A 16019-nucleotide genomic window follows, 5' to 3' on the forward strand; every position below is an offset into this window, starting at 1 on the left:
GCGGGCGGCGTGGGGCTGGCGTGCAGTTTTGCTGCCCTATGGGAGATGAAAAGCTATTGAAATGCTTTATATATGAATATATAGATATTACTATATGGGGCCATATATTTCTTAATTAACAGGTATTTATTCCTCTCCTTCTGTGCCTAACACAGATTTTAGATTTGTTTCTTCTGTGTTATCATTAAAAAAACCCCAACACATCAGCCTTAGAAAGCTTCCAGCTTCCCTTCCCTGCCCCGTGAGGGGATGGTTCCCTGAGGAGCTGCAGTGACGGCTTCTCGGATCACTCCCCCTGACTTTGGGGATTAAGGAAAAAGGCTTTCCTAAGTTTCACTGTTTTCTTGCATTCCCTTGACCTTCACATTTTACCAGCCTGTACTAACTTGGCTGGTGTTTTGGCTTGCAAGATTTGTTAAAATTTCTCCAGGATCTTTTGCTGTTTACTCACCGCTTTAGCAAGGCATCGTCATTAGTGCTGTTTTTTTTGCCTGCAGCAGGAGGAGCTGAAATTGGTGATACTCGTGTCCTTCCAGAGCTGTCAGTCAAGGAGTCCCTGAGATGCTGCTTCCCTGTCAGGGCCCCCAATGGGTCCTGGTGCCAACCAGCAGCATTTGGCCGCTTTCTAAGTGTGTAGCTCACCGCTTTTGGCAAGATGCAGTGGTGAGTAGCCTGTGCAAAGCCCTGCAGCAATGTCAAAGAGAGAACAGGTCACTGTTTTCTCAAAATCAAACAGATCCGAGACTTCAAAATGCATTTTGCATCAATTTGTCTTCGTACCAGGGCTCCTGCTCCAGCTATGGCTTTCCGCCAAAATAATTTCCAATCAATTTAGCATCTGTTTGCAGTGTTGGTATCGCCAGCTCATCTGTAGTCTTCAGAGCCCAGACGTGCCTCACATAGTTTCCTATAGGTCATAGTTTTCCACTTGCTTTCTTGCTTAGCAGCTGGTACCCAACCTCCTTCCTGCGGGCGAGAGGAAGCCGTGTGCCGTGCAGCTACTGCTCGCCGACCCGGCTCTCTCCCTAACGTGACACTTGAGCCGGGGTCTCAGGTGTTCGACATTCGCTGAGCCCGACGCTCCACGTCCTGTGCATCGAGTGGCAACCGGCTTTCCCCAAAACAGCGAAAACGAGAAGCTTTGCTGCGCCGGCAGGATGCGTGTGCAGCAGAGTGCTGCGGGTGTCTCTGCGAAACCCGCACCGCTCCGAGCGCTGTGGCAGCTGGGAGAGCTTTCTTGCCAAAAACACGGTGGGAGACCCTTGTCGAGGGCAAGAGGAAGCCTCTCCCACACAAAGCTTTGTTCTGCAGCTCCTGGCCCTTGTGTTGAGGCACTGCTGGTCCTGCCCCACCAGATGCGCCAGGCGCAGGGACCTTCTTGCAGGCGCTTGTCTGTAAGGAGTCGTCCCCTTGTCAGGGACATGCTGAATGTCCCAGTTCACAGAATCACAGAATGGTGGGGGTTGGAAGGGACCTCTGGAGGTCGTCTAGTCCAACCCCCCTGCCAGAGCAGGGTCACCTACAGCAGGTTGCACAGGACGGCATCCAGGCGGGTTTTGAATGTCTCCAGTGTGGGAGACTCCACCACCTCTCTGGGCAGCCTGTGCCAGTGCTCTGCCGCCCTCAAAGTAAAGTTCCTCCTCACATTTAGATGGAACTTCCTATGTTCAAGTTTGTGCCCGTTACCTCTTGTTCTGTCCTTGGGCACCACTGAAAAAAGACTATTCTCATCTACTTGCACCCTTCCTTCAAGTATTTATAAGTATTGGTAAGATCTCCCCTCAGTCATCTTTTCTTTAGACTAAAAAGACCCAAGTCCCTCAGCTGTGCATTGGATCGTGCCAGGACATTTCACAATTTATTTCCTTCGATCTAGTTTATTAAATCCCCCCCCTCCCCCCATCTTTTAAGGATTCTTATTCTCTCACCTTTAATTTACAGCACACTGGCAGTGTATAAATAGTCACTGCTACTTTTACCCGCCTCACACTTTATCCAGTCACCTTGAGCAGACTGCTCTCCACAGGGGCTCGAACCAGTCCCTGGGTGGGAGCTGGGGAAAAACCCAGACTATTTCAAAGAACTTGGACATGCTTCTTGTCAGCCAGCCCAAAATTTTCTTCATGTGGCATTATTGTTTTCTTACATTGGTTCTTTACTTGTGTGGAGAGTTCATACATCCAGGCTATGCTCCTCCTGAAATAGGACTCTTTTCTGTCGAAGCTCTTCCGCTTTGGATAAAGCAATTAAGTATTAATTTAAATTTTCTTAAGCCTGTGTCATTGGGCAATGTGAACAGCCTGTAAGTATGTTGCTGTTATCAGTACAGGGAGAGGATTCATCTTTCCACATTCGTGTTTTTGTGTCCACAGACCATCTCAAATGGAGCTCTGCTTTCAGCTATTGATAAAGATGCTTAAAAACATACCAAAGCAGGATATTCCCATACAAGTGTAACTGCCTTAAAGGACTTTTCTTATGGGCTTCGAAGTTTGGTGAAACCAATAGAGGGTCTGGAAAACTGCTGTGATTTATATCCCTAAGTAAACATCAGACAGATCTGACCATCCCTGTAAATCAGAGCTGTCAGGCGTATGTCCCTCAGCCTCAGCGACAACCTTCAATTCATCCATAGGTGGTGAAGGTGCGGAGGGGAAATCCTTCCGCTCCCAAATTCCCAATGCGCTGCATCTGCCATTGACACAATAGAAATTAAGAAGCCTTCAATCTTCGTATAGGGATGCGCTCAGCAAAACAGCCCACCCTGCTGTGACACCTGGCCATGGGTGTGCAGGCAAGGCGAGGGGCCCGAGCCCCCCAGCATCGCCTGGGGCCGTGCTGCTTTCGCTAACGGCCTTTTGGGTGTTTTTGCATTTCGAGGGAAGCTTTGCCTCTCTTTACCCTACAGCTGGAATCCCGCTGTCCTCATGGCTGCAAAATACTGGGCCAGTACAGCTGAAGAGAGCATGGGTTTCCCCTTACAAATGGCCTAACAGATACTTGACTGCTGAGTGCGGGAGGAATAATCACGTTATTTGTATGTCCTTAGGGCTCGGTGCTTCCTTGTCTATGCCCAGTGCAAACTCTCTTGTGTCAACCTATTTGCCCCCAGGGCCCGTCACAGCAGTTCAATCCTCCCTGCCACGTGGTTACTCCCTGGCAAACCCACAGCACGTTATTTCTCATCAAATAACGGGATAGCGTGAAGCGGTGAACAAATACCGAATATCTTTAGATAGATGACCATAACAGCTCAGTGTCAAAGAGCTTAAAGCAGAGCCTGCTGACCCCAGGCAGCAACAGGTACAGCTCCCTGGCTTTATTTAGAAGCTGTAATCCTGCAGCATTTCACACCAGATGTTGTCTTGCTCAAAAAATCCTGGCTCAGAGCAAGCCTCTCTGCCCTTCGCTGCGCCCACCAAGACCCGTGAGATTACCAGCTTCACCCCACTGGTCCCATGCTGCTCCTTTGGGGTTATCGCTGGGTTTGTAAACTAATCTCTGGTCAAATGACAGCGAAACAGTAACTTGCCACTACAGCCACCAGATGGTTTATGATGGTTTATCTGAATGCACTGGAGCATCACAGTTTAAATGTGGCTTTTTGTTGTATTTCATGACCAGCCTCCCTGTATTTTTTGGCCCATAATATACGCATTGCCACAGGACTTTTCAGGATGGTTCAGTTGCCTGAACTATTCTCTGTTTACCTCTAATCATTCACCCTCCCCTTTAAATCTGTTAATGAGTCAAAAATATAAGCAGTCCTCAATATTATCTTGCATGGCACATCCCGTTCTCAGAGCAGGAGCACCAGGTAGGTAAGAGGATGACCCCAATGGAAATGTGTAAAAGAAATTATATGCTATGAAGTGTCAGGTTGCCAGGTTCGCCTATGTTTGTCCATCAAATAATATCTGAGAGGAAGGCATGGGAAGCACCAAACAGGTGTCCTGCCCCAAATGGGTGACTGTCTCAGTGCAACATCCGCCAGCTCCTGCACAGTGAGTTTCATGGGGCAACGTGGCCAAGGGAAATGAGAAGGGCAGGGGGCAATGGGGCTTTTCTCTTCCAAACAAAATTAACCACAAAAATTCTCTGGGCCTGTGCGATGGGGCTGGGGAACAGTAGGGGGTCCCCAAGGTATTCTCTCAAGGGAATTGAAGACGGTCTGGTTAAAAGTGTGATGGAAAATAAGCCTTACATACCTGCATTTCCACGTCTAAAGTCAGCACTTGGTAGTGGTACAGTCGGAAATGCTGTTGGGTGCCTCTACCTCCTGGGTGGATGAAGATGAAGAACTGTTCTTCCCCTGCATGGGGGATGCTGAGGACCCTGACAGGTCTCTGTCTCCTCTTCAAGATGAATCCTGAAAGCTTCCTACCATGTCTGACACAAGGGTCAAACACATACATCTTGCCATGGGCTTGAATTTAACACTGATGTCAGTTTGTTCATTTATTAAACGGTGACACTTTAGACCGACTGAGAGAGGGTCATCAGTTGCTGAGTTTCTAAATATACTAAACACTCTGCTGTGTGAGGAGGTTAATGTTACCTCCTCTTCCTCCTGGTTGATTTATTGTGCCCTTACCTCAGATTCCTGCTCTGTCGAGGCTCTGCGGTTGGGTTGTCACACACCAGCCAGACAGGCTCCTGACTGTGCCCGCAAAACTGCTGAGGGACTGCTTTGTCCTTCCCGGTGTCCTGCAGGAGGTGCCACCGGTAGCCTTGACCCTGGGGACAGCCTGGCTTTTTCTGAAGAGCATGAGATGCTCTGATGCATGTTGGAGTGAGTTGGAGCAAGTCCAAAGGAGGGCCACAAAGATGATAAAGAGGGCTGGACTACCTCTCCTGTGTGGACAGGCTGAGAGAGTTGGGGTTGTTCAGCCTGGAGAAGAGAAGGCTCCAGGGAGACCTTCTTGTGGTCTTTCAGTACTTAAAGGGGGCCTACAGAAAAGGTGGGGAGGGGCTTTTTATCACGGAGTGTAGCGATAGGATAAGGGGTAATGGTTTTAAACTGAAAGAGGGCAGATTTACATTAGATATTAGGAAGAATTTCTTTACTGTGAGGGTGGTGAGACACTGGAACAGGTTGCCCAGGGAAGTTGTGGATGCCCCATCCCTGGAAGTGTTCAAGGCCAGGTTGGATGGGACTTTGAGCAACCTGGTCTAGTGGGAGGTGTCCCTGCCTGTGGCAGGTGGGTTGGAACTAGATGATCCTTAAGGTCGCTTCCAACTCTAGCCATTCTAGGATTCCATGATTCTATGTGTGGCTCCTTCCTGCCATGGGCACAATGGCCAGAGAGGCTCTGGCTCCCCACAGTGCCCTGCAGGGCTGCTAGGCTTTGCTACAGGAGGCTTTGATGGGTTCAGCTCCATGGTTCTCCTCCCCCCTCCTTCCCCAAAGGAAATGCTGAGCAGCACCCCGTGCAGGGACGGCTACTCCTTCAGTAGTGGGTGGAAAGGCTGCAGCAAAACATGGCTGTTTAAACCCTATTCTCTCTCACTCGAGAAGATTGTGCAACCAAAACAGACCCTCCATCAGACGCACATGGAACTGTCAGAGTGAATTAAAAGCACTGAAAGGCCAGGGCTATAACTCAGTGCTTTTTAAGCGCTGAGATTTTGTTGGGGGTGGAGGGAGGGAAGTAGCCACTAACGTAATTTCCAGCAGGAGTACACTCCTCTAATATAATTTGGCCTGGCTACCCTTTCAAACACAGCCTTTCCTTGGCTGGGCTGGTTCATGGCCATCCTCCTAAATGCCCCAGTAATTACCGATGCAATGAAAGCATGTGCCCAGGCTTTATCTGGCCTCATCAGACATGGAGTGATACCGGCCTTCAGCACAAAGGACCCCAGTTTGCAGCAAAGAGCACACTGCCTGGCATGTAACTGAATGCAATTAATACAGTGGGGTTTTTTTCACTGACCATGTTCAATAAAGGTACAAAATGACTCATTTGCTTAGGATTTGTTCCTTTTTTCTCTTTGATTGAGGTTTGGCAGCGCCCAGGCGGTCTGCAAGTTGCTCAGTCCCTTACCAGATCAATAAGCATCACTTACTCCGAACCGGATTCCTGATCCAAATTTTACATTCGCTATTTGTCTGCTTCAGTCTGTCTTTCTGCCAGCACCTTATGTGTCCTGTAGCCCATTGCCTGCAGCAGAGTTCAATAGGCCATTGCTGGGTGCTTGCCAGGCAGGAGAAAGCTTTAGGCAAAAGGGATCAGGGGAAGACCTTGAAAGTCTGTCACAAACTGCTCTCTGTTGCCTCACCCTTTGTGAATTGAAACACGAGTCTTCTGACACCTCTTTAAAGATCTTCTTGTGGCTTTGCCTTGCCTGCACGATACACTTGAGTATCGTCAAAGAATCCCAGCACAGTACTGGTTTACTTCTCTTGGCTTTATTTTGGGCTTCTGTTTTTTAATACGTGCCCTGATTGTACGTGGCAGCAGAGTGCCAAAGTTATTGAATTGTCCCCAAAAGCAGCTAACTGGGGACTTACATAGTGTTTTATTACTCATAAACAGCTGATGCTTAAGGACAGTGCCTGTTCTGGGGGACTCACAATTTAAGGATAACCACTAATCCCTTCTCCCCTTGTCCAAAGCAGTAGGAAGGAAATGGGAATTGCACTACGTGATTTTTTAGAGACATTGAGCCATCCTTTAAGAAAGTAAGAACTGTGGCCGAGGGGCTTTGCTGTGAAATTAGTGGAGCTGCAACATGTGGAAGATGTTAGAAAAGGGATGGTGTGAGAGGCTGAAAAAGAAGCTGATGAAACCCAGTGCCTGCAAAGTAGCGAAGGCGTTGTAGGGTTTTGGAGGGGCTACAAAGGATATGAACTTTGGTGCTGTGAACAGAAACTGTGGGAACAAAGACAGGAGGAGATGAGCTGCATGGCCAGATTTATAGGCAAGGACGGGGCTGGAAGCTACAATTTTGAATGATTTGAAGTTGAGAGCCATGCTGTAGGCATTTTGGAAGCCAGAGAGGCGAGTGTCACAGAAGCTGAGCTTTAGGAAAGGACAGGCAGAAAATACACTGCCCTAAAAGACTCATTTATTCTCTGGCCATCAGCACACTTCCATTTCCCTGGGGGCAGACAGCAGTGCCCTTCTCTGGGATGCCCTGTCCTACACAAAAACCTTGGCAGGAGACACTTGCCGCTGGCTGCCACTTCAAGGCAGGAGCCTCTTCCCAAAGCCTGTGTACTGGCTGCTGGGAGTGAACAAACCCATGGTGCCAGCATCGCTGCTCCCATCGTCCATCAGCACCCGACGCTGTGGCTTTCTGGATTGCAGCCACCAGCTCAGCCTCTGGCAGGAGTTACAAACCAGCCAGTATATTATGAAGCAGCAGGAGGAGATAATCCCCCAAACTGCAGCCCGAAGCCTTATTAAAAGTAGTCCACGTGACACCGATTACAGCCAGAAGTGGGTGAAAGCAGAGTGTTTCTGCACATGGCATGCCGCACAGGTCTGTTTGGGGCTGCGGCAGTGGCGGGACCGGGTGCAGGGATGCACGGTCGCACAGCGGTGCGCACACACAGAGCCGGCGGGGAAAGGCAGTAGGCGTGGGAGAGGAGGCCCTGGGTTTTTTTCCCTCCCCAGCATCTTAAACTGGGTAATTATATTTAAAAAATGTGTTGTTAAACTCAAAATGAAATAAGTGAAGGTGAGGACATACCGGAGCTAAGGTAGCATGATTTATTGACATGAGCTGCTAATACACGCGCTAGGTAACTACGTATATTTAATCATATATTAAGTGCAAGCTGGATTTTTAGTATACATTTAATACAGTGCATGGTGTAAGCTCATACTATTTTTGTATTCCTCTAGAGTTGCATACTAATCATTAGAAGACTTTCCCACAAGCATTTGCTGTTACAAAGGGCCAAGGAACTGAAATACCTCAATTAACTTTTGAACCAGACTTGGCACAATGTGTTAAGAAACTCAGAGAAGGAGGGAAGATAATTCACAGCAGATCAGGTGCCATCCAGCTGAAGAATCCCCAATTAATAATAAAGCAGGTGTGTCAGAAATCAGGAGGAAGGGGATTTTTTTTTTCACTTTAAAAATCATATATACCGAACACTTTCCCAGATGTCTTTCTCTTGCTTTATCGTCTGAGGGGAACAAGACAGTAATAGTAGTAAGAAACTTGTTTCATGTCTTTTTTCTTTCCCTTATATCTTACATTCCTTTCTTTCTGTTGAGATGCTGAATTGTTTGTGCTGTATTAATGAAGTCCAGTTAACATCCATGCTTTGTGAATGCTTTCTGACCAGAGTGATGTGCCTCTTCCTGAACACAGGACAATTTTACCTGCATAATCACAGCTCCTGTTTACGTTTCCTGCCCTCCATGCACTTGGCTTTGCAACTTCAATGTCCTTCAGAGGCAGGAGCTTTTAAAAAGGATGTGACTTAAAACTGAAGGTGACAGGCCACTGGGATTACCAAATTTCTCAAAGACTCCAGCCTTTTGGGGAGGGTAGAGATGAACTCCTTGGGGAAGATGAGGAGTTTAGATGAAGTCTCTCCAAGCCCAGGATGGCGACACTTGGCAGCTGCTGTCAGAGGCTCAGCTGGAGGGTTGGCCAGCAGGATGTGCTGCTGGGAAAGTGGCTGTCCTCCGGAGCCTCCCGCGTGGTATGATGCTGCTGGAACCCACTGCTTGCACAAGCACAGGAAATTAAAAGGCAGCTGTGCTAGTCCCCAGATTTCCAGACCTTATGATGGACAAGTTCCTTGGCCCAGTGGTTCCTTGACCTTTTTATTAAGACCTCTGGTTAAAAAAAAAAAAAAAAAAAAAAAAAAAAAAGGCAACAAGACAAAAAATTTTGAACTGTTGAACTGGGCTACAAATGCTGGTGGCTTGACGTGACAGCAACATAAAGAGCCCAGGTAAGCGATAGCCATGAAGAGTACCTTAATTTTGGTTTGTTTGTTTGTTTGTTTTTTTAATTGGTGATTTCCAGTATCACTTTGGACATGCAGAGTTAAAGTCTTCTATACAGGTGGTAAAAGTTGTATGCATTTCCTGATCGCTTTAATGCATTATCATTATAATGCAATATTCACCGTTATTTAACCTTTGCTGAAGCACCAGTGTAAGTGCAGCTGTTGCAGCACTGTCACTGGTACAGATAACTCTGGCATTTCAAACAGTCATGTACAGCATTTATCACGAAGCAGAAACGAGCGGCTTGTAGGAAAGTAACACCTTGATTTGAGGCTCTTAGTTCTGAATTCTGCACATACTTTGTTTAATTTTCTTCTGTTTTCACATAACATTTAATATGCTTCCCATGTGAAACATGCTCTTTAATGCCTGCTAATAAATAAGTATATAATTACCCTGACTCCTATCAGAGCTAATATAGTTGAACAAACTTTCTGAAAAACAAAAATCTATGTACATTAGACAGCATGAATGAACATCCATAAATACCCTACTCTAAGATCTAATTTACAGCGATAGAAAAATGAGAACATACTCTGGTGGGTACCCCAGATACGACATCGAAAACAGCGAGTGGCAGAGAGGGGGAGAGAGGGCAGGGTATAACCAGTAACTGAATGATGCGGGTTGAGTGGACAAGGGGATGAAAACGAAAAGACCTTCCAGTATGGAAACCAGAGTGAAGGCAATGTGTACACGGTCACGCTGTGTTTTCAGGCAGGTAACTGATGCTGTCCCAGCCCCTTCGGGGTCACGCAGAGCCCAGCCAGCTCGGAAACGGGCTGAAAATGCGGAAATACATTCCTTCTTTTTCTTCCCTCCTTGTCTGATTTTCTCCTTGGAGAGAGCTCCTTGGCTATTTCACACTTTATTTGTCCGGCTTGGCCTTTGTGGTTTGCAGTTTCAGTCCACCGTTGACTGCATGCATTTCCGTGCATGCACACAGGCACGCACAGCCAAACGTCTTGGCTTGAAGGTGAAGTTAACCAACTTTTTTGGCTGATTTGCTGATTTTTAAAGCACTTATTTCCTTCGAGCCACAAAGGTGTACAGTTAACCTTAATGTCACTGAAGTCAGCACTCGTGTGGATACAACACTTGCAGAGTTCACATTGTAGTAAAAGAGTACGTCTCTATAAACACCGCACCCGAGATATGCTTTGTGTTTATGCTGAGAAGGTTTAAAGACAAAAACCCTGAAGAGCTTACATGTAGGTGTAACAGTGCTAAGTCGAGGTAATTGTTACACACTATTCCTGGTTCATGAAATTCAGTTTCCAGTAGCTTAACGTTGCATTTGTGATGGCGAGCAAGTCGCCATCCACAGCCACAGGAAAGTCTTACTGGCAAACACTGTTTGACATTCCTCTATTAAGACAGGATGCAGTGGTCCTATTTCTTCGCAGTCTGACTTAATTTAAAAAAAAAGAAAAACATCTCAAAACGGCCATCAGCAGCATGACGTCCCTTTGTTTGTTTTCACACAGATGTGGGTGGTTTTTTTTTTGTCCCAGTCCTTGTTGGATAGATGATAGTGTAGCACCTAGCACCCCGCGACATGTGGGATGCTACCCACCTCCGCTCCCCTCATGTGAAGTACCGACACTGTGTAGAGTCAATGTAGCAGTAAGAAGTGCATCGCAATTTTCCATAAGACCTAAAAGAAAAGAGAATATCTCAGTTTCAAAGTATGCTATAGTTCACACTATATGGTTTCTGGATGTAACTCTCTGTAGGAACAAAGAACATCAGAAAATGCCAAGTGCAGCGACACAAGGGAACCCAAATAAGAGGGTAATTTCCATCAGTGCTCTACTGTGCTCTCCCTTGTCCGCAAAGTAGGAATCCAGGAGAAACTGAGAGTGAAGATTTAATTCCCAGTAAAATCAATTGAAAAAAAAACCATTGGCGTGGGACTTGAGCGTTACGCGGGGGTGGGTGCAGGAGGCCTTCGCACTCACCCACGGGAACTGTGTAAGGAAATATCTGAGGCTCGGAGTTAAGTGTTTTTCCAGTTACTTCTAATAGCTCCAGCAGGCATGATTGTGCCTTTCCTTTAACTTATTTTTCATGTACTTGAAATAATGATAGTGACACATACCCATCTTTGAAAGAAAAAAACATAAATGCAAGGGTCCTTAAAAAATAAAGAAAACCAGTAATTTTGTCTTTCTACTGACTTAAACTGACCAGAGATGTTAATAAAATAAGCATTTTGATGAGTTTTTATTGCTAGCGTATGTGAATAATCCATCTATTAGATAATCCACAAGCAGCCATAAAGCAGGTCCTTAAAACTATGTCCTTGGATAACCCACATTCTCGGAAAACCAACATAAGATCTGAAGTGAAGGTGTGTGAAATATGAGGAGGGACTTGGGGGCTGGAAAGAGTAGAAAATGGGAAAATCTGTTGCAGCAGAGCTGTTGGAGGAGAAAGGGCTTTGGGATGAAACTCCCACGGGAGTGCCAAACTCACATACTTATCCCACTTTACTGATGAGTCACAGTTTTTTCTTTAGTGTAGCAGATAATTTTCAGAGTGCACACACAAAAATAAAGCATCTCGGTTGCTCTTCACAACTTGATAATACACAGAAAATGAAATTTATGAAAAATTCGCAAGCTTTTGTGGTGTTATTTTTGGCACCAAACTTCAGACTCTTAAAAGGCAATAGTTTTCACAAGAGAAACAGCTCCATGTTGTCTTAAGATGAGATCTGTGTAAAATGTTGCAGGTTGTCAGGTTTGCTGGTCTCGATTTTAGTAATCTCTTCCACCAGGAGTGCTCCGACAATTGCAAGTGGAAGGATTAGCACAGCACTTGACTTACAAAGACATCCTGTGGTTTCTTATTCCTGTCAATTAGCACATTATTCTTCCATGAATGATGAGGGCTCTGCGCATAATTTCATTTGCAAATTAAATGTTTCCTGTTAGCCAGTAACAATACCTGACAGTTAAATAGAGGTACTGCTGTTGGAGGCAAAATGCTGACCAGAGGAAGCTGCTTAAACAAAGGCAGAGAAGGCACGTCAACAATAAGCAGATGTTTTAAATGAAGGACATTGCTAAGCAGATGCGTGGCTTTGCATCTGCTGCTGAGTGAATTTCCCGGTCTTTGGAAAGGCTCATAGATGACGGGTTGATTCATGAAACAAAGATACCCCTAGAGTACCCATTGACGGCAAAAGCAACAGGAGGTCGGTTGGAGGTGGTGGTTTGGGGTTCTTTTTCCCCCTTCAGGGTGATCCTCTCCTCGTGGTCTTTCCTACTCTTGGTGTATTATGGGTGAACTTTAATGCAATGATAATGTCACCAAATGAGGAAATGTTGGCAAGAAACGGGCAAACGTATGTCTATATGACCTTTCTTATTTCTGTACAGGGAAGAACCATGTGATTATTATTGAGAGATGATATTTAGCCCTTATAGTCAATGTTATGCAGAAATTATCTTTCTCCCCTGCTACTTGCAGCGGCCTCAGTGGAACAAGGTTTAAGTGGGTAACACTTTTCTGTTTTAAAGCTAGCAAAGAGAAAAAAGAAAAAGAAAAAAAAACCACACAAACACCAAAAAGCCCACCACCAAACCTCAAACCAAAGTGAAGACAGCTCATACATACCCAGGGAGATATGTTTTACATGTCAAATATCCAAAATCCTTCCCATCGCAGTCTTCAACCCCCTCATGTCGGTAGCCATCTCCACAGTAAGCACGGCGGCATCCTAGTGAAAAAGAAAGAAAGTAATAACTTCAAAGCACTTCATATAAAAGAAGCAGGTGAGCTAAGTGGAACTAGATTTTTAAGGGTAAAGTATAAAACAAGGCATTTTGAGGAGGACATCCTGTAAAGACTGTCTTAGGAGGAGCAATATTCTTCACTACAAAGAATATGCTCTTTTAGCCAAATTTCAATAACCAAGGGAAAGAATGCATAACTAACAAAAATAACTACTACAGAAACACTAATTACACCAGCATTTATTCTAATAATTATTACTACGCTAGATAATTACTATCAAAACATATCAATACAGTTAACATAAATGATTTGGGGAAGTCAAAATTTAAAAAAAAAAGCCTCTGAGGTCATTAAGTCGTTTGAAAAATCCCAACCTAGACTTTTACCCAATATTGCACAGTACCTATGTGTGTCTGCTGCAAGTGAGTTCCCACATACGAACAGAATTATGCAGATCTATTGGCTGTCTATCAAAAAAAAAAAAGGCTGTAATGATTGCCAAAAAGGTGTTTTTCCCACGGCTGACTCCTACTGACTTAAGAGTGAGTGGGCCTTGTGACATTTTTTCATGGTGACTGGCATGCAGGCTGCAGTAATTTGTGGGTTTGTTTGCTATTTTAGCAACTGGACTTGGCTTTTGATGTCTTCAACTTCACGAGTACGACTTTATCACTTGAACAAACTCATTTAGCTGAAATCCTTTTGACATCTTCTTGGAGACAGTATTAAGCAATGGATTAAAAGGACACTCAAGAATAGGGAGTTTATAAGAGTTAAAGTGGGTTATTTATTAACAGAAATGATTAATTAATTGCACCAAGGATCTGTTTATTAGAAATTGATGCTTCTAAGAACAAGCTTATTTTACAATTAAATCCACTTAGCACTTGGTTAACCTTTCTCTTTTGGTTCAGTCACAAGAGCAGAATGATGACAATGTGCTCATTTCCAGGTAACTCAGTGATAACTCCTTGGGTCACATCAGCGTCAGAAGTCTCTGTATTGCAAAGCCTCGATCAACCTGAACTGTATAGCAGAGTAACACGATGTCCCTCCAGACACAGTGTACAATTTTGCAAGCACTAAAACTAATGAACACAATTTGCCTGCATGCTTGTTCCCATGGTTGATTGCAAATTCTAATTCAATCATTTTTCTCATGCTTGGAGCCTGGAGAGCTCATGCTCTTTCACTGGATTACTCTGCAGTCAGGCAAGCTTAGGGGGCATTTATTTATATGTGTCCCTGTATGTGTTGCAACTGAATTGCCATTGAAACCTCTTTCCTGTTGTCATTGAGAAGTTGGCTGGGATTCCTAAGTTATAAGGGGAAGGGTGGTGACGGGCAGGTGGATGGACAAACTCACATAGACGGTGGCTGCATACACCTCATTTTTAAAGTCAGGCTAAAAGATGGAGGGCTATATAAATGAAAAAAAAAATAATTCATCCTTCAGTGTTGGCTGATACCTGTTCCAAAACGTGAAGAACCATCCCTTTGCTAGAACCAACAGAGTACCAAACCTGCTGCGTGTCAGCTGTAGATGGTGTAGAGCGCTGCGCTCCGGGGAAGGAATCGAGCAGTAAAAGAAACTAAAAGGTAGAAACGAAGGTTGCCACGTCTCCTTGTATGCTTATACGGTCTTTGCTATCCACAACCAGCAAAATGGAAAGGAAACTTGACTAGACAGGAACCAAATGCTGTGTAAACTTAATAGCGAAAGTAGTGGGCTGACACCTTCCCCCGGCAAGTGAAAAACAAAATCCAAAGCGATTTTACTGAACCCAGGATCTAGCTTACTGTTAGAAACAGCCAGCTTCAGCATGTAACCAAAAGGGTTTTGTGGTGCACTGCAAAGGGATGTTACATCTTTTGGCCAGAAAGCCGGCAGCCCCCAGGGAAGGTGAGTATGTAAACCAGCTGCTGGATTTGGCCCTTGAAATGCAGTGGCTTTGCTCTGATTGCAGACACCTCTACTCAGTGGGGTACGCGGTCCTCAGTGAGGATGCATGAGAAGTGCTTGGCATCACCTCTGTCTTGTGCTGGGGCATGGCATCCACACGCACGGACCTTCATTATCACACTATGGCCATTGTGCCTCCCTCTCCTGGTGCCTGCACTCGATCCACAAACCACGCAAGCTCCCCTGAGAGGAACACTCGTGTGATTTACACTGCGGTGTACCCTGTGGAAACAACCAACACACCCTCCCCGGTACAAAGAGGCTGCTCTTGATGCGCTGTAACTTACTTATACAGTCATCAGTCACAACCGCATTGCCATCGTCACACTCTTCCCCGTCCTGTACGATCCCATCTCCACAGGTACCGCCAGCCTCGAAGCGGTAATCCACGGGATAGAAAGGGGTGAGCTAGCCAAAAAACCACACAGCGGTTACTGAGCTGACCACGAGCAGAGCTGAAGGGCTGTGGGGGGCAGACCCCGCAACCGGGTTTTCATATCCCACTACTTGGCAGTTCACAGGGTTTATAGAGAATCTGATTCAAAGTCCAGTGGACACAAGAAGGATCCCACTGCTGATTTCAGCGGGAATTAGCTTAGCTCTTTGAAGCAATAAGGAAATACGTGGTTTTGGTTTGCAGGGTTTGTGTTTTCCCGCAACTTTGGACTGTGGTGAGTTTTGTCTTATTTTGTATCAAATAAAACATGGTCTTTACTATCATAATTCCCCGAACTCAGCACGAGTTCACCAGTAGAGTCTGATTTACAGGGAGTTTAGCAAAACCTGCAACACTGATGAGTTAACGCCTCAGTAATTAAGTCCTGTGAACAAAAATCACAGAATTAGGTACAGTTGTGGCAGTGCTCAAAAAAGAGCTTTTTCTCACTTGCTTAATTGATTCCATATGACACTTTAAGTACAGAAGTATGTACTGTATTTAAAAATGAAACATACACTCACAAGTTTTCTGAGACCACAGTCATATTTTCACCTGGATTGGGAGCCATCCAAAGGTATCCTTGAAATACAAAGATCTCTGATCTCTTCTAAAAGCTAAGGCATTTTCAGTGTTTAACCGGTCCAATTCTTCTTGATTATTCACCACAAAAATCTGAGGCACAGAAAAAGAGGTGATTGGTAACCCTCTCAAGAAGTATTTTGCATTGTCACGTAATCTAGTTTTGTAAACTGGCATATGTATCTGCAAATAAGTAAATAATTGCACAGAAAAGTAGTTTGGTTGTTTTAAGAAACAGAATGGCGTGAGAACTTACACCCATGGACTGCCAGACCATAAGAGGCTCCTTTGCAACAGGTAAGAAGAGGCACAA

General features: G+C 45.2%; 1 protein-coding gene across 1 annotated transcript in view; it reads right to left on the bottom strand.

Moving 5' to 3' along the window:
* Positions 1 to 10551: 10551 nt before the first annotated feature.
* Positions 10552 to 16019, bottom strand: part of COLQ (collagen like tail subunit of asymmetric acetylcholinesterase) — a 40824-nt gene continuing 35356 nt past the window's right edge. Inside the window, exons 14-17 of the mRNA XM_082499372.1 lie at positions 15680 to 15799; positions 14976 to 15096; positions 12606 to 12708; positions 10552 to 10638 (exon numbers count right to left, since the gene is read on the bottom strand). Coding sequence (XP_082355498.1) covers positions 10569 to 10638; positions 12606 to 12708; positions 14976 to 15096; positions 15680 to 15799 — 414 coding nt within the window. The 3' untranslated portion in view covers positions 10552 to 10568. The remainder of the gene's footprint in view (positions 10639 to 12605; positions 12709 to 14975; positions 15097 to 15679; positions 15800 to 16019) is intronic.

Source organism: Vanellus vanellus, assembly GCF_965231255.1.
Source record: "Vanellus vanellus genome assembly, chromosome: 2".
NCBI lineage: Eukaryota > Metazoa > Chordata > Aves > Charadriiformes > Charadriidae > Vanellus > Vanellus vanellus.